Source organism: Bos javanicus, chromosome 6 (assembly GCF_032452875.1).
Source record: "Bos javanicus breed banteng chromosome 6, ARS-OSU_banteng_1.0, whole genome shotgun sequence".
In the NCBI taxonomy this organism is placed as follows: Eukaryota; Metazoa; Chordata; class Mammalia; order Artiodactyla; family Bovidae; genus Bos; species Bos javanicus.
The window spans coordinates 70504930-70523257 of record NC_083873.1 but is presented as its reverse complement, the minus strand read 5'-3'; the positions used below and the strand labels follow the sequence as shown (position 1 = coordinate 70523257).

Here is an 18328-nt window from a genome sequence, read left to right as displayed (position 1 = left end):
TCTTTTCATTGCCCTGCCTGGAAAAAAAACATCCATGATGAAGAACAATATAAGACTCTTCCCCTCATCACTCAAATACTGAACAAATACCACTTTTTGGCACTCGTCTTTGCCAACTGAAGAAAACACAAACCGAACCCTACGAATGTATGCACCGAGTTCTTTTGTCTTCCAACTTCATACCAATTCATCAATTTGTCTACAGGATCATTTAACTTATGTTGGGAGAGCTAGTCATTCATGAATCAGATTTTAAAGATGTTAAAAGAAAATAGCTCATTAACATGATTTCACAAAAGTTAATGTTAACTTTCTAACATGGTATCTGGTGATATGTTAAAATAGCTGATTTTAAGTAACAATTTAAATAATTTTTAATTGAATTTATATTTTTTAATTGTCCTTAATTCTGATTCTGTTTGGGTATAAGGTAAATCTACTTCCCCTATTTTATTTCTCTACCCTTTTCTAATGGAAACAGTTGGAAATACACAATTTTATATATATACACACATGCACATGCATACACACATATATACATATGTGCACACACATAATACATATAACACATAAAGTGCATGGTTACTGCACACACTTTATTAACAAACTAGCACAGAATGAAACTTAGTACATTTGATGACAATCACATGCGTAATGTAGATATTACCGGAAATGACATGCCAGTGATGGAATGGACTTAAAAGTCATGATTGACATGGCAGGCAGAGTCTAAACATCCCCTTAAATTGGATTAAAAAGAAATATACCTTTGCTGTTACCTTTAAATGCAAAGTTAAAAGAGGCAGAACTCTTGCCCACATCGTTATAAGCCCTGCACTCCACCGTCCCATTGTGTTTGAATGTGCTGTCATCAATGGTGCTATAAACCACTAGTTTTCCAAATGGTGAGACAGATGAGTTTTGGATCTGTACATCCACTGGCCCAACGGGAACAGAACACCTAGGTGGGAGAAACAGCGGCCCAGACTTACTCTCAGAGAAAATCAACTGAAGGCATCAGATACGGCATACTTTTAAAACCAAGTCAGAGATTCATAATCAGATACTCCCTTTTACAAGTTGAAGTGTGATGACAAATGAACATGTCTGTGGCACTGAGAGCAAGAAAAGCACTTGGAAGAGGAGGAAGAGAAGAGGTTTTGTGGTGAGACGTGGGTTTGAAATCCGGACTCAAACACCTACTCTGTTGACTTGTGAGTAGTACTTAAAAGTCTCCAAGACTCAGTTCCTACAGCTGTAAAATTGGGGTAGTAATACCCATCTTGGAGGGTTACTGAAAGGATTAGAGATGAATTCAGTAAGATGGCTGGCTCCCATTCCTGCACAGCAGCCATTTATAAATAGAGTAATTGTGAACAGATGTATGCAGGGTTGAAAAGGAAGACGGCGGAGGAGGAAAGCAATAAAGTCTATAAGGATGAAGACAGGGCCACCCCCACACCCCGGAAGTGAGGGTGCTTTGGCTCGAAGTGCCATGGAGGGAGATGGAGATAGTGCCTGCTGGGTTGAATGAACTCCAGGTGGCAAAGATCATCAGGAACCAGACTCAGATGACTGTATTTTAAATTATCCCCCGCACATGCCTAGCAATTTTGTTCCCATACCTGGCTTTCTCCCTTAGCTCGTAACACCTGCATATGGTAGTTGTCAGTCTTCTATCCATCTCTACTCACTAGAATATAAACTCACTAATGGGACTCAGATGTGTTTTGTTCACTAGACCCATGTCCAGCATACAGTTGGTATTCCATAAACATTTTCTCAGCGAATGTCTACAACTCCTGGGGCTGTGTCCCCTGTGGGCAAACTTTCCAGGGGTCTTGAACCTCTCTCCTTCTCCCCCAAAGTAAACACTCAACTAAAACCCAGCTGAAAACAACAGTCTTATGTAACCTCTCCAACTTGCTGTTTTTTTTTTAAAGAGCTATTCTGTGAAAAATAAAATTTCTATTATTATTGTGACTACTCAATTGTGATGTTACACTGGGCTTTAAAGCCTGAGCGTAAAATAGCATTTGATGGATAAAAACAGTGAAGCTGACCCCATTTTCATCTTCAGGTAATGCGAAAGGACAATTTAAGGCTTAAGTGTGGATTGTGAAAGAGAGGAAGTACAATTCCAGATGCGCTCCACTCAGGGGCTGAGCACCTCATCAAGGAGAAAACCTTTTTAAAACATGTAGCTCCCCAGCACCATATGTATGGTAATTGTGCGATCATTACTTTTTTGGTAACTTGGCAATTAACTTCTGAGGTAATTTTTTTCATGATAACTACAGTCACATTTCCCACACATATTACCTCCTGTGTATATATTGGAAATCTAATTACTCTGTCCTGGGAAATTGCTTTATCTACCTGCAGGCTGGAAAGTGCATGATAAATCCAAAAGATAACCACCAAAATAAAGACGTCGTTCAGTAATCATGTTTCAGCAAACAAAATTAATGTCTACCAAGAAAAATAGAGCAATTATGCTCTCTAAAAAGCCACATGGATAGAAAAAAATTAATCAAAACAAAGTTTAAAAAAAAATACTTTGAAAACATATTTGAAATTCAATTGAATTGCAGTCTTTTCCTGATGAGTATTAAGTGGTAGCCAAAATAATCATCTCACCTCTGCTCAGTTCCTGGACAAAAGTACCAATCGATGGTTGGCTCCGGGAACCCTGCGGCCACGCACTGTAGCATGCCATTCACCAGCCTGTCATGCGTTAGGATTTCTGGTTTTGCTGGAGGAAGAGAGAAGCGGCCATATGTCAGACTGCTGGAAAACCTCACCAAGGCTCCCTCCACAATTTCTGAATTTTTAAAAACTTTCTCAAAGCTTAAGGGGACCCTGAGGGAACATGTTGCTCAAAGGGGAGAATGTGAACCAGAGAATGGAAGGTACAGGTAGGCGGATGTGAAGGTTTGACCAAGAAAAAGGCTTTCCCGGTTAGAGCTACCCAGCCCCTGTGTGGACTGTTCATCCTGTGGATGTGGGGGTCTCTGAGCTCTCCCTGCCTCAGGGATGACTGAGGTTGCAGGACCACCTGGCAAGGTTTCTGTCCCCAGGGATGGGGAACCTGAAAGATGGGTTCTAATCAGGATTCCAGGGTTCCCAACTGTCTAACAGGTGAAGATGCTGAAGCTCCAATACTCTGGGCCACCTGATGCGAAAAGCTGACTCATTCGAATATACCCTGATGCTGGGAAAGATTGAGGGCAGGAGGAGAAAAGGGTGGCAGAGGATGAGATGGATGGATGAATGGCATCACCGACTCAATGGACATGAACTTGGACAAACCCCAGGAGATAGTGAGGGACAGGGAAGCCTGATGTGCTGCAGTCCATGAGGCTGCCAAGAGTCAGATGTGACTTAACAACAACACTGTTTATTAAAGTATTCCTGCCATCAGGATCTCATTGGAATGTCAAGTTATTGCAGGAACTAGAAGAAATTAGGAGGGGTTACGGGAAAAGAGAAGATTCTCCCCCCTCGGAAATGTCCCCCCTCCTTTTTTTGATGGGGGTGGAAGGGATGGTGCAGACAAGGAGCTGAATCACCCCTTTAAAGAGAAGCCAAAACATCAGAGTAAAACACAGTATGGGCTTTTAACTCCCAACTTTTATTTCAAATGCAAAATAGGAATAGAAAATTAGAAGAGGAAACCAGCCCAAGAGTTTTACTCATACATATGTCTAAACCTGAGTACAATCACTGAAAAAGTAAACTGTATCAGCAGGAATGCTCTCATTTGACATTTCTGTGTAACTATAATAATCAACTGATATTCAATCAAAGGTACCCTGCAAATTCTTGAGATTAGTGAACAGAAAAAGAACTTACATTCAGCTGTTCTACTGGTAATACACTTGAAGGATTCGAACCCTCTGAGAATGAGTAAACCACACTGGAAGCATCTGATGGCAGGGACGGTGATGAGCTCATCCCGCATCCCTGGTACAGCATCGCAGGTGCCGACCCCAAGCCTGTGCACAGAGCTACGGGTGGCCATGCGTGTGGTAGACAGAACTGTACCCAAGCTCTGGCTCTTGGTGGATCTCTGCTCTCCACCAAGTCTCCGGGTAGCCAATGGGAATAACAATAGTAACAACAGGAATTCTTCATAGTGATGTTATGACAATGAAATGAAATGATTCTTGACAAAGAATCCAGAATGATTCACAGAAATCAAACAGTAAAAGCATTAATTAATGGGACTTCCCTGGTGCTTCAGTGACTAAGACTCCATGTCCCAGTGCAGGGGGCCTGGGTTTGATCTTTGGTCAGGGAACTAGATCCCACATGCTGCAACTGAAGATCCTACATGCCTTGACTAAGACCCAGAACAGCCAGTAAATAAATTTTTTAAATATTTTTTAAAAAGTATTAATTACTAATTTATTACTCATTTATTATTTTTTCTCCTTAGAGTACCCACCTTCCTAGGTTAATCAAGTTTGGTACCAATTAAGTTAACTGTATTGGTCATTCTAAATATTCTCTTCAATATCTAAAGATACTAGATATTGAAGAGAAACTGCTTAAGACAGCATGATAACATGTGTTTTAACCCGAAGAACTGGGAATTTGACATTGATTACATTGCAACTGATAGAAAAAATAAATATATTTGGTCAGAGGAAAAGGCCAACAGGTCAGAAACTAATTTCTTCGAAGGAAGGTAACGCTGATAAATGACATCTTTGTAGAACAACCTCTCAGCACCTCATCTCCTTGCAGGCAAAATGGCTTGGCAGGGATCAAAGTGTCTGCATGCATGGCACACCCACCTGTCATTCAACCTGGCCCTGCTGACGGGCAGGCCATTTGGCTAATACACACAAAAGAGCAACACTCCAAAAGCAATCTCAAGGTAGGGGCATCCTTGAGAGTTTGGATCCAATGCCAGCTTTCACAAATAGAGCAAGAAGACAAGCCATCGTCTTGCGAAAGCATCCATCTGGCAAGTTTCATTTAATTATCATGGGCAACTGTGTGACCAGGCTGAAAAGTAGGACATAACACAGAAAATAGTGGAACTTTAGGAGAATGCTATTTGCTGAAGACGGCAGGCGCCATACGGCAGGTCTCTCTGGACTCAATTCAAGTGTCATCTCCTTTTCCTAGCCATCCTCAACTCTCCAAAGCCAAGTTGGTTGGTCTCGCTTCCCTACTCCCGAAGCACTTCAGAGCACCTGACGCACTTCTATAATATCCTGGTCTGCCTCCATCCGACTGTTCTCAAGGGCAAGGACCATGTCTTACTGATTGTACTTCTGACTTCTAGCAGAGTCTGACCTATGGCAGACACACAGTAAGAGCTGTTAATTATTAAGTCCTCCCAAAGAAACAAGTCCTTCAAATTCCAAAGGAATTCAATTAGTGTCACAAGCAGGGACCTGGAATAACAGCCTATGGTGACTTTCCTGTTACACCATTTTGCAATAGTGGGCCACGAGATAAGAAATCCGCACATAAACCTGGCCATGTGGATTTTTTTCTTCCATACTGAGATTAACGAGGAGAGAAGGTCCACACACAGATAGCAAAGACAACTGGATATAAGACAGATTTCCTCATAACAACCTTCTTCTTGTCATTCATTGTTCCTAATGCTATATGCTGGATTTTTAGTGGAATTAACTATTACTCAGTAGGAAAAAAAAGAGGGGGCTGAAAGGGTGCATTATGTTTATAGTTGTTATATCTGGGTAGTAGAGTTATACATCAATATCTGTTTCATTCTTCTGACTTATTTTCTAATTTTTTTTATAATGAGCACAGCTAATAATAAACTTATAAAACATTTTTAATTTAAAAATTGGAACAGCTGAAAATTACATAATCAACTACATTTACCTTTGGTTACAAGTGCCCTAAGATCCAAGCCTTCCAGCGTGACACCTGGTAGCAGTTATACAATGGCCAGGGCTGGCAAACAGTGTGGTCCGGCTGGCCTACTTGTTCCTGTGTGCTGGTTAATCAGGCACATTTTTAAGCTACTATCCCAACTATAACCTGAGGCAAGCCAAGCAGCTTTTGTCCTGTTGGCTCGTAAGCTGGCCAACCAGGCTCAGAGGGCCGCTCAAACCTCAAGGTGAATTTGAAGCACAGAGAGATGAGGTTAAAAAGCACATTCCTGGCCCACCTCACCTCCCCCAAGATTAAGTAATTTGAGAATCTGACCCAGAATGGGGTTATTTTAGAGAATCTTCAAGGGACCCCATCAGGGCCAAGACAAGGATGTGGCAAGAAAAACACCGAAGGTGAGGAATTTAAGAAGGCTCTCATCCTCCAGGCCCTGTAGATTCAGGTAGACACCAAGAGTGAGCACCTCCTTAAATTCTGCACCCTAGGCATCTCTCTTGCCTCATCCTAATTCCAGCCCTGTCCCTAATGCTGGTGACAAGAGACTTCATTCTGAAAGGGCTAAATTACACGAGTACAGCTTGGGCTATACGTGGCAAGTTGCACAAGAACATGTTTAATGCATAAAGAATGAGCTAGGTATAATTCTGATTCCTAAAAATGAAAATCTGGGCTCATCTGCATTTTGTAAGTGCCTCAACGCACCGTCTAAGTCATTAAATATACATTTTGCTTTTAAAGATACATAACTCCCTGCAATTCACCAGGTTAAATCTGAGCTGTGTTTTCTTAGATATTCTGTAATCAGCAGTATACCAAATGACACATTCCCTAAATCCTCCCAAGTTGGAGGTTTAGATAAGCCTAAGAGGTGTATAAGTTATGTATTTCCTGTAGAGATAAAAAAATAGCCTTGTCTCCTTTCAAAGCACTGTGGACCTGAGTCATCTGGCATCTCCGACAACACTGATCAGCTTGTAGGCAGATTTCAGAGTGCTTGTAACTCTTCTGAGAATTTAGTGCTCATGCAATTAAAAACCCCAACCATTTGCTGATTTATCCCACAGATATATGATCTTAAAAAAAATTCCTTTTCACCACCATCAAGTCCGTAAGGAAGGCAAGAACAAGTTGAATTTTAAAAAATACAGCACAGATAATAGGAGCTGGGGGGCTGGGGGTGGGAGGAGGTATACAAGTAACTGGTGCGAAAGAGATGAGCATAGTTTTTGGCTTACCCTGACTGACTCCACCAACTCTTGCTACAAACACACATCTGCCTACACTCTCTAATCAGCAAAGAACTCAGACTTTAGTGTCCGTGTGTGTGTGTGTGTCCGTGTGTGTGTGTGTCCGTGTGTGTGTGTGTGTGTGTGTGTGTGTGTGTGAACATGCGTGTGTCCAACTCTGCAACACCAGGGACTGTAGCCTGCCAGGCTCCTCTGTCCATGGGATTTTCCAGGCAAGAATATTGGAGTGGGTTGCCATTTCCCTCTCCAGGGGATCTTTCTGACCCAGGGATTGAACCTGTATCTCCTGCATTGGCAGGTGGATTCTTTACCACTGAACCACCTGGGAAGCCCAAGTGCCCATATAACAAAAGACTAAATGAAAAGGAACCACAAGGACGAATTTGTTTTTACAATTGCAGGTCTGATGATATTTAACAGCAAGACAGCGATGCTTTGTAGCAATTTGTCACTATCCTAATTTGGATCTGTGTCAAATCCACATTCCTGCCATAATATCATTATAATATAGGAATTTAAATCAACTAAAAAAGTATTTAAAAACTCCAGTTAACTTTTACCTATAAAAGGAGTATTATACTTAAAAAAAAATCTCCAGAACATATATTTTGAAGGTACATTTTGGATACTAATATATACAAAATAAACTACAAGATCCTACTGTATAGCATAGGGAATTATATTCAGTATCCTGCAATAAATCATAATGGAAAAGAATATGAAAAAGAATATATACACACACTCACACACAGAACCGAAACACTTTGCTGTACACCAGAAACTAACAAAACACTCTATATCAACCATATTTCAATTAAAAAAATGAAAGAAATTACATTTTGTTTTATACTTTCTTAAAGACATCTACAAACTGGTGTGTGAGTACTTTAACAGAAATTCATTTAACCAACTAAACAAAACTTCCAACTACAGTCTTCTGCATCGAGTTATGTTTTGCGGAATGTCCATCATTAAAAAAAAATCATTCTCCTAATAAAGTGATGTCCTAAATAAAAATTATGCAAACTTTTGATGTGAAAGGTGAAACTAAATATTCTACATTTTAGGGGTTATGAGTCTCTCTTACATACACTCAATTCTGCCACAAATGTAGCCACAGACATGTATGCAAATGTGCAAGGCTGTGTTCCACTAAAATTTTATTCACACACACTGAAATTTGACTTTTTCACATCTCACAAATCTTGTTTTTTAAAATCATTCCTACTTCCCACCCATCCCAAAGAAATAAAAAAAAATTCTTAGATTATGAGCCATTCACAAACAGGATACTTGTAAAATCTGGCCAGAAGGCTACAGTTTGTCAATCCTTATTCTAAACAGCCATCAAAAAGATCTCCCTATCCTAGAAGTTAGCTTTACAAAAAATGATGAAACTACTTGGAGAAAGCCTTTCTCAGCCAGAATCACTGTGCTCAATTTACAAGAGCACCATCACCAGTGACCCAGGGGTTGGGGTGCGGGGATGTGTACACATGTTACAACGCAGTCCAGCTTGCTGCCTAGGAGTGCAGACATGTGATAAGGTGCTATTTTTCTACTCTGTATAAGTAGTGGATTCATTTTGCCACATTAATTTAGAAGTGGAAGAGAAGGGTTAACACAATGCCCGTTGAAAAATTACATACCTATTCTTGGATTAATTTAAATTTCCACTATACATTATAGGTGACCGTGTATACATCTGTAACCGAAGGGGACTAATTTGATGTTAAAACACATGGGGCTCAATTGGAAAGGAAATTTCCACAGAGCAGCAGTTCCACTCACATGAAAGCGACTACTCAGGCTATTTTTAGAAAAGTATGTCCCAGGGCCTGGGTCAATTCTAGCTGAAGTTTGAAAATGAAAAAGTGAAGTGTCTCAGTCGGGTCAGACTCTGACCCCATGGACTGTAGCCCACCAGATTCATGGAATTCTCTAGGCAAGCATACTGGAGTGGGTGGCCATTCCCTTCTCCAGGAGATATTCCAGACCTAGGGAATGAACCTGGTCTCCTGCATTGCAGGTAGATTCTTTACTGTGTGAGCCATCAGGGAAGGCCCAGGAATACTGAAGTAGGCAGTTACAAACCTCTTCTCCTGCTTTCGCACCATAAACATGAAATAATGGCCAGATCATACCAACAAAGGGCCTAACGATCTAGATAGGTTATCCTGTTCTCCAATCAGTTCAGTGATTGAATCAGATCAGATCAGATCAGTTGCTCAGTCCTGTCCGACTCTTTGCAACCCCATGAATCGCAGCACGCCAGGCCTCCCTGTCCATCACCAACTCCAGAGTTCACTGAGACTCACGTCCATCGAGTCAGTGATGCCATCTAGCCATCTCATCCTCTGTCGTCCCCTTCTCCTCTTGCCCCCAATCCCTCCCAGCATCAGAGTCTTTTCCAGTGAGTCAACTCTTCACATGAGGTGGCCAAAGTACTGGAGTTTCAGCTTTAGCATCATTCCTTCCAAAGAAATCCCAGGGCTGATTTCCTTCACAATGGACTGGTTGGATCTCCTTGCAGTCTCCTTGCAGGGATTCTCAAGAGTCTTCTCCAACACCACAGTTCAAAAGCATCAATTCTTCGGCACTCAGCCTTCTTCACAGTCCAACTCTCACATCCATACATGACCACAGGAAAAACCATAGCCTTGACTAGACGAACCTTTGTTGGCAAAGTAATGTCTCTGCTTTTGAATATGCTATCTAGGTTGGTCATAACGTTCCTTCCAAGGAGTAAGCGTCTTTTAATTTCATGGCTGCAGTCACCATTTGCAGTGATTTTGGAGCCCAGAAAAATAAAGTCTGACACTGTTTCCACTGTTTCCCCATCTCTTTCCCATGAAGTGATGGAACCGGATGCCATGATCTTCGTTTTCTGAATGTTGAGCTTTACGCCAACTTTTTCACTCTCCTCTTTCACTTTCATCAAGAGGCTTTTGAGTTCCTCTTCACTTTCTGCCATAAGGGTGGTGTCATCTGCATATCTGAGGTTATTGATATTTCTCCTGGCAATCTTGATTCCAGCTTGTGCTTCTTCCAGTCCACCGTTTCTCATGATGTACTCTGCATATAAGTTAAATAAACAGGGTGACAATATACAGCCTTGACGAACTCCTTTTCCTATTTGGAAGCAGTCTGTTGTTCCATGTTCAGTTCTAACTGGCGCTTCCTGACCGGCATACAAATTTCTCAAGAGGCAGATCAGGTGGTCTGGTATTCCCATCTCTTTCAGAATTTTCCACAGTTTATTGTGATCCACACAGTCAAAGGCTTTGGCATAGTCAATAAAGCAGAAATAGATGTTTTTCTGGAACTCTCTTGCCTTTTCCATGATCCAGCGGATGTTGGCAATTTGATCTCTGGTTCCTCTGCCTTTTCTAAAACCAGCTTGAACATCAGGAAGTTCACGGTTCACATATTGCTGAAGCCTGGCTTGGAGAATTCTGAGCATTACTTTGCTAGCGTGTGAGATGAGTGCAATTGTGCGGTAGTTTGAGCATTCTTTGGCATTGTCTTTCTTTGGGATTGGAATGAAAACTGACCTTTTCCAGTCCTGTGGCCATTGCTGAGTTTCCAAATTTGCTGGCATATTGAGTGCAGCACTTTCACAGCATCATCGTTCAGGATTTGGAATAGCTCCACTGGAATTCCATCACCTCCACTAGCTTTGTTCGTAGTGATGCTTTCTAAGGCCCACTTGACTTCACATTCCAGGATGTCTGGCTCTAGGCCAGTGATCACACCATCGTGATTATCTGGGTCGTGAAGATCTTTTTTGTATAGTTCTTCCATGTATTCTTGCCACCTCTTCTTAATTTTTCGCTTCTGTTAGGTCCATACCATTTCTGTCCTTTATCGAGCTCATCTTTGCATGAAATGTTCCTTTGGTATCTCTGATTTTCTTGAAGAGATCTCTAGTCTTTCCCATTCTGTTGTTTTCCTCTATTTCTTTGCATTGATCGCTGAAGAAGGCTTTCTTTTCTCTTCTTGCTATTCTTTGGAACTCTGCATTCAGGTGTTTATATCTTTCCTTTTCTCCTTTGCTTTTTGCTTCTCTTCTTTTCACAGCTATGTGTAAGGCCTCCCCAGACAGCCATTTTGCTTTTTTGCATTTCTTTTCCATGGGGATGGTCTTGATCCCTGTCTCCTGTACAATGTCACAAACCTCATTTCATAGTTCATCAGGCACTCTATCTATCAGATCTAGGCTCTTAAATCTATTTCTCACTTCCACTGTATAATCATAATAGATCCCCCAAATTAGCTACACACCCAGCCAGACCACCAAGTTTCTTAGGAGACATGAAAGAAAAATCATGCCAACACACCTAAATTTTTTCAAAATATAAGAGACTCAAACTCCACTTTAAAAGTAGGTTGCCATGATATTCCTTTATTCTTCCAGTTTAAATGTCTATAGCAATTCTTGCAACCACAGAGATCCTCTACATAAGGAGAAGATATTAAAGTGTCACATCAAAAACAACACTCATAATTCCCAAGCAATTTAAGAACAAAAACTCATTTCAAGTTCAGGAAAAGAAAATAAAAACAGACTTCAGATATTGTCAAGTATCTCAAATTACCTATAAAAAAATTAACGTAGAAAGACAAGAAACTATTTTTACATAGATTAGCTACCCATACTAACATTATTTCTTAATTTGGAACTGTCCTGCAAGCCAGCACAGCTTATCTTCCTAGACATATGTTCAAGATACAGGAGCATGAAAGACAATGACAGATGATAACCTCATTGACTTCCTGCCACTAGAGTAAGGTTGCTCATTTGAGATTAAATAAGATAATTATAAACTTTAAATAATCATTTAACAGATTTCTTTTAAAATTCAATCACATCATTTCAGAGTTCCACCTCATACACCACAATGTCTCAAAATGGTATCAGATACTGGTATCTGATGGTTAAGGAAATCATGAAATGGTTAAGGAAATCATGAAATATCCATGCAAGGAGAAAGCAAAGTGATATTTGGGCTTCCTGGGTGGCTCAGATGGTAAAGAATCCGCCTGCAATGCTGGAGACCTGGGTTCAATCCCTGGGTTGGGAAGATCCCCTGGAGGAGGGCATGGCAACCCACTCCAGTATTCTGGCCTGGAGAATCCTCATGGACAGAGGAACCTGGTGGGCTACAGCCCCGGGGTCAGAGAGTCAGATACGACTGAGCAACTAACACAGCACTGTAGAAGAAATATCACGGCATGGAAAACGGCTCACAATGCGTTCACCGTTCAGCACCAAAACACAAGGCGATGCAAAAGAACTTCATTTTGTCATCCCCCCCAGAAAACGTTTTTTTAAGTGGTCTGTAAAGATATATATTAAGAGATATATTAACACTGGTAATCCATAAAATGTAAATCAACTTTAAAAGGAAGAATTTAAACTTATTTCAGTCTTATTTCTGCCTACTTATAATTTCCAGTTATCACACCTGTCATATAACAATTTTGTAATATGAAAACATTGTTTTAATCTAAAAACAAATGTGTATAAGTGTTTGCACAAACCAGGCCTCATTCTGGGTATACTGTGGTAGTCTTACAGCAAACTCAGAAAAGCAAGTAAATAAATCAGAAAGGAGTTCTGATTTATTTAGCACTTATCTTTGTAGCACTAGCTTTATTTAATGTTGAAGAACTCCAATAATTTAATACAGAAGTAGGTCGAATAGAATCCACCTAACCAGAAAAAAGAAAAGAAAAATACTAAAAAGCAAAGCCTCTCAAGCAAAACTTGGTAAGTGTGTTAGCATTAAGTCTCAAAATTTTAGCCTCTAACACAAGTAAGATTTGGACACTCAAATGTTTGGAAGGTCCTATCACTTTTAAAAATGGTTAAGACGTTAGAAAACATGTCTATCTTCCAAAAACGCAAAGTCCTAATGACTCTGCTCTCTTGACTCATGAAGATCTGGAAAGATGCCCCAAACCCGATAGTATTACTTTTACCCTAAATATAATCACTGAGACTTGCAGCCAGGTGGGTGACTCAGATGGCTGGCAAGCAGGCTATCCAAAGCCATCTAGCTACAAGGCTGTCCTGACAGCCCTACACTCACCTGTGGCAAATGGTGGGCTGCCCAAGGTGTTGCAGGGTATTCCACACTGGGGAGCTTCTCCTTGGAAGGATGGTCTAGCCATCCATAACTGGATTTAACTATGACCACAAATGGGCTTCCCTGGTGGCTCAGTGGTTAAGAATCTGCAAGACACGTGGGTTCGATCCCTGGGTTGGGAAGATCCTTTGGAGAAGGCGGCTTCCCAGGTGGCTCAGTGGTAAAGTAATCTGCCTGCTAATGCAGAAAACACAAGAGACGTGGGTTCAGTCCCTGGGTTGGGAAGATCCCCTGGAGAATGGAATGGCAACCCACTCCAGTATTCTTGCCTGAGAAATCCCATGGACAGAGGAGCCTGTTGGGCTACAGTCCAAGGGGTTGCAAAAGAGTCAGACATGACTTAGCGACCACAAATATATAAAAAGCAGCCCAGATTCTGCAGATGTGGTCAAGGGGAACATTCCCATCAAAAGGCCTCATTCTGAATGATTTATTACTTTGACTGATTTGGGTATACTGTATGATCTATAAATAATCACTTATACCAGACAGGATGTTAATTATGCGATGCAGTGGTTTAGAAATAATACATTAGTTAGCATTTCCTTAAATTGTTTCAACCCCTCTGTTAACACTTTGCCATAAATGAAGGGAAACTGGTGATTCTGAGAATTTCGTGTAGAGTTCAGCAGTCATGTGGATATCCAATGGAGCTTAACATCATTTGTGTTCCATGTAAGCCTAAAGATGAAAAGCAAGCCCTTTCATTCTCCAGACTTTTCTTGTCCTGCTGGCCATTACGCACCACCACCTGAGTACCACCATTCTTTCACTCAACTGGTGAAAGTGTTAGTCACTTGGCTGTGTCCGACTTTTTGCAACCCCACAGACTGTAACCCGCCAGGCTCCTCTGTCCATGGGATTCTCCAGGCAAGAATACTGGAGTGGGTTGCCATTCCCTTCTCCAGGGGATCTTCCTGACCCTGGGATCAAACACGGGTCTCTTACATTGCAGGCAGATTCTTTACTGTCTGAGCCACCAGGGAAGCTGAAACAGGTCTGTCATTAAAGGACAGATCTTTGAGATTGAAGAGAAAACTCCAAATACCATTTGCTACAAATTTTAAATTCATAATGTGGATCTGGAAATGCTACCAGATAACATTTTATTGATGTAATGCTACTAGTGTCAATCTAGGTTATTGGCAAATCAAAACTACAATGAGCTATCACCTCAAATCTGTCAACCTGGTTATCATCAAAAAAATACAAAACAAGTATAGGCAAAAATGAGGAGAAAATAAAACTCCTGGTTCCTTAACATAACAGGAAGGTGGGAACATAAATTGCTATATCCATTATGGAAAACAACACAGAACTTTTTCTTATCTACAAGGATATCTGTACTCTCACATTCACTGTAGTGATTTTTACAACAGAGTATGAAAACAATGCAAATCTCCTTCAGTGGATGAATGAATAAAGAAAATGTGGTGTGTGTGTGTGTGTGTGAGAGAGACAGAAAAGTCGAGAATCAGGATTAATTAGGGTTAAAATACATGTTTGGCCTTTTATTTGTCCTAGATCTGATGAAAGCCTTTATTGTATGACATTTATTATTACCAAGGAGATTAAGTTTCTCTCCCCCCGCCCTGCCTTTTTTTTTTTTTTTTTTGGCTAATTTGTAAGATTTCTCTAATTTTATTTTTTTGCATTTAAAAAAAAAATTTAACCTTTTTATTTTCTATTGGGGTATACTCGATTAACAATATTGTGATAGTTTCAGGTGAACAGTGAAGGGACTCAGCCATATATGTATCCATGTCGTGCTAAGTCGCTTCAGTCGTGTCTGACTCTGTGCGACCCTATGAACTGTAGCCCACCAGGTTCCTCTGTCCATGGGATTCTCCAGGCAAGAATATTGGAGTGGATTGCCATTCCCTTCTCCAATATATGTATCCATTCTCCTCCAAACTCTCCTCCCATCCAGGCTGCTACATAATATTGAGCAGAGTTGCATGTGCTATCGGAGAAGGCAATGGCACCCCACTCCAGCACTCTTGCCTGGAAAATCCCATGGACGGAGGAGCCTGGAAGCCTGCAGTCCATGGGGTTGCTGAGGGTCAGACACGACTGAGTGACTTCACTTTCACTTTCCACTTTCATGCATTGGAGAAGGAAATGGCAACTCACTCCAGTGTTCTTGCCTGGAGAATCCCAGGGACAGGGGAGCCTGGTGGGCTGCTGTCTATGGGGTCACAGAGAGTCGGACACGACTGAAGCGACTTAGCAGCTGCAGCAGCAGCATGTGCTATACAGTAGGTCCTTGTTGGTTATATATTTTAAGTATAGCAGAGTATACATGTCCATCCCAAACTCCCTAACTATCCCTTCTCTCCAGCAACCATTAAATTCATTCTCCAAGTCTATGAGTCACCAAAGAGACCACAGATTTCTCATCAACCATCACAGGCTACCTAACCTACAGAATCTTGGTGTTACCACTTTTTCTCACACCTGCAGGAATCTTGGAACGGGTAACACGTATTAAGAAAACACCTTTGGTTAGTTCTATAGTTCCTAAAACCCTAGTTTTCAATTTTGATCTGAAATGGAAACAAATGGCCGTTTTCAAAGACATGAAACTTCCTTTTAGAATGAAGAATCTGACTTCTATATACATCTTCAATAAGCAATTCAAGAATAATTATAGCAATGCAAGTTCAAGGCAAGGAATCACTGATTTTTTTGTTTGTTTTGTTTTTTGGCCATTACAAACCACCTTTAAGATCACTGAGTCAACAGACCCATGCAAATCATGCCTTGTTAAAGAAGCTAAAAACAGTACTAAAACATTTTAAAGTTTAAATGTATATAGCTTTCTCTTAAAGCCTCCCACATAAGTGATTAAAACACAAACACACACATGTACAACATTCTCAAATTTTCAAAGCAAATGAAGTCTTCAACTACCAAATATTTAACTACTCAAAATCAAGGATTTCCTTGAGCATTTCTCATGGCTGAATCTATTAAGCAAGTATGTATCCCTGTCACTAAAAGTAGCCTGAATTTCTACACTAACAGCATGCATTTATTATTCTGATTTTTATTCATTCTAGTTTCTGCAGAGCACAGTTCCTTTCACCCCTGGGGCTCAGCTTACAGAATAAACCATGCAGCAGATCTACATATGCATTTGCCTTGCTAAAATAATATGTCAAAATGGACACAACTGGTCCAAGTTTAAATTTTAAAATTATTTTTAGCTTTTGATTTTAAATTTAACATAAAAAATCTTGCCCCATGATAGCATCAACTAGTTTTTTTTTTTTTTCAATCCAAAAAATAAAAAGTCAGCAAAGAAATTAGCTAATTATATCTGTGAAGGGCAACTGGGACACAGTTCCTAAGAAACAGATAAAGTATTCACACAAAAATGCTACCTCTGTCAAAGCATCTAGAGATCAAGAACTCCAATGTGTTAGGTAAGTGAAGTAAATGCCTTTAGTCAGCTTAGTGTCTGTAATAAAGCGACTTCAGTGAATAGACCCCTGAAGAGCTCAGCCAACGAGAGAAGACACTGCACACCGTCATCCTTGTGCCCAGTGCTTGAAGCAGGACCTCAGCACATGCTGAGAAGTATTTGTGACCCAGGCCCCAGGATTATAGGGAATCCAAGAAACAATCATTTGGGAAGGTTTAGGCCATTTCCTCTCTAGTCTCAAATAGGCATGAGTTCACCAGTAGAGGTGATTAATATGGATCCTGTCGGATGGCAAATTAGGCTGGTAAGTAAAAACGTAGCAATTTTGTCACCCAGAGAAAAGTAAGGGTGACTTCAGAGATGTCTTTCTAAGGTCAATGACTCATGACTGACTGGTAGGCCACACACTGGCAAATGGAAGCAGGAAAAAGGGGGAGAGAGATCTTCATGAGCCCTTGACCTTGAAGCCAGGGAAAGAGATGGATACAAATGACACAATGTTAGAAAATTCCCAACAACGAAGCTTCTCAAAGTGAGGCCTGTGGAGTAGACCATGGCCACAGTCTGCTAGTTCTGGTGCATAGCATGTAAGCACAGAAGCCAAGACTAAGCACTGAGAAGGAGCACTTTCACTTAATTATATCTGTTGAGTCTAGTAATAAAAAAAAAAAGATCCATTCTGGGATTTTATATATCTTTGTTCTTTTCCATCTCGCTATTCTAGTGACCGGTTCTTTCTGTATTTTGTTAAGAAGTATTGATTCAGAACAAATTGGAAACTACAAATACACAAGGTCCTTGACCATAGTTTGAGAAGCACTGCACTGGAATGCCTAAAATAAGGTTTTGTATAGACAGTAATGCATATGATGTTTGCAAGGATATTGATTCACCTGCAATCATCTCTTCAATTACTTGAACATGAAGATTTCTCAGAAGCAGGCAATTTTGCCCATGTGTAATACACTAATCTCTGATTAACATCTGAATTAATCTAGAGATACCTGAATTGCAGGCCAATGAGAATACCATGTAATCAAAACTCTTCTGAAGAACTGAGATGTTAATTAACATGTTTCCCTTGGAAAAGCAGTTTTGTGGTCATACAAATTTGAGATATATGCTCAATCTCACGCCTCCTTCTGAGCAGGCAAAATATACATTAGTGTATTAAGGATGCTGAGAAAGTCTGTAGCTCAGAAAAATCTGTATACAGATATGATGCTCTTTATCTAAATACATGTTAACACCTTGTTCAGGAAATACAATTTTGGAAATGCTGGAACAGACAAAAGACTCCAGATTACCAACCAAAAACCTGTCTTGAGTATCACTCGCTAGCTGTTTCCATTTGTAAGGGGATCACGCTTCCCACCCCACCATGCTGGTGAGCAGCACCATCAGGGAGGTAACGATGGAGAATCACTCCACACAGCAAGTTGGAAGCTCCTGGAAGATGGGGAACTGGCTCCCCTCCTGCAGCCCAACACTTATGAAGGGCTCAGCCATTACTGAGCTGTTTTCCAGGGAACGTTCCAGATTGTCATCTCACTCCACCCCCCATACACCCTGGATAGCTAATTCTGCTGGTCATTTTGTGGACAGTCCCTTGGGATCCC

At 40.7% G+C, this 18328-nt stretch overlaps 1 protein-coding gene across 2 annotated transcripts in view; it reads right to left on the bottom strand.

Annotated features, from left to right (window-relative positions):
• KIT (KIT proto-oncogene, receptor tyrosine kinase) overlaps nucleotides 1-18328 on the bottom strand; it is an 87436-nt gene that overhangs the window by 13584 nt on the left and 55524 nt on the right. Inside the window, exons 8-9 of one of the 2 annotated variants that reach the window (XM_061420190.1) lie at nucleotides 2641-2755; nucleotides 780-961 (exon numbers count right to left, since the gene is read on the bottom strand). In XM_061420190.1, the coding sequence (XP_061276174.1) occupies nucleotides 780-961; nucleotides 2641-2755 (297 nt within the window). Of the gene's footprint in view, nucleotides 1-767; nucleotides 962-2640; nucleotides 2756-18328 lie in introns of both variants that reach the window. The other variant, XM_061420189.1, reaches the window with a different exon arrangement.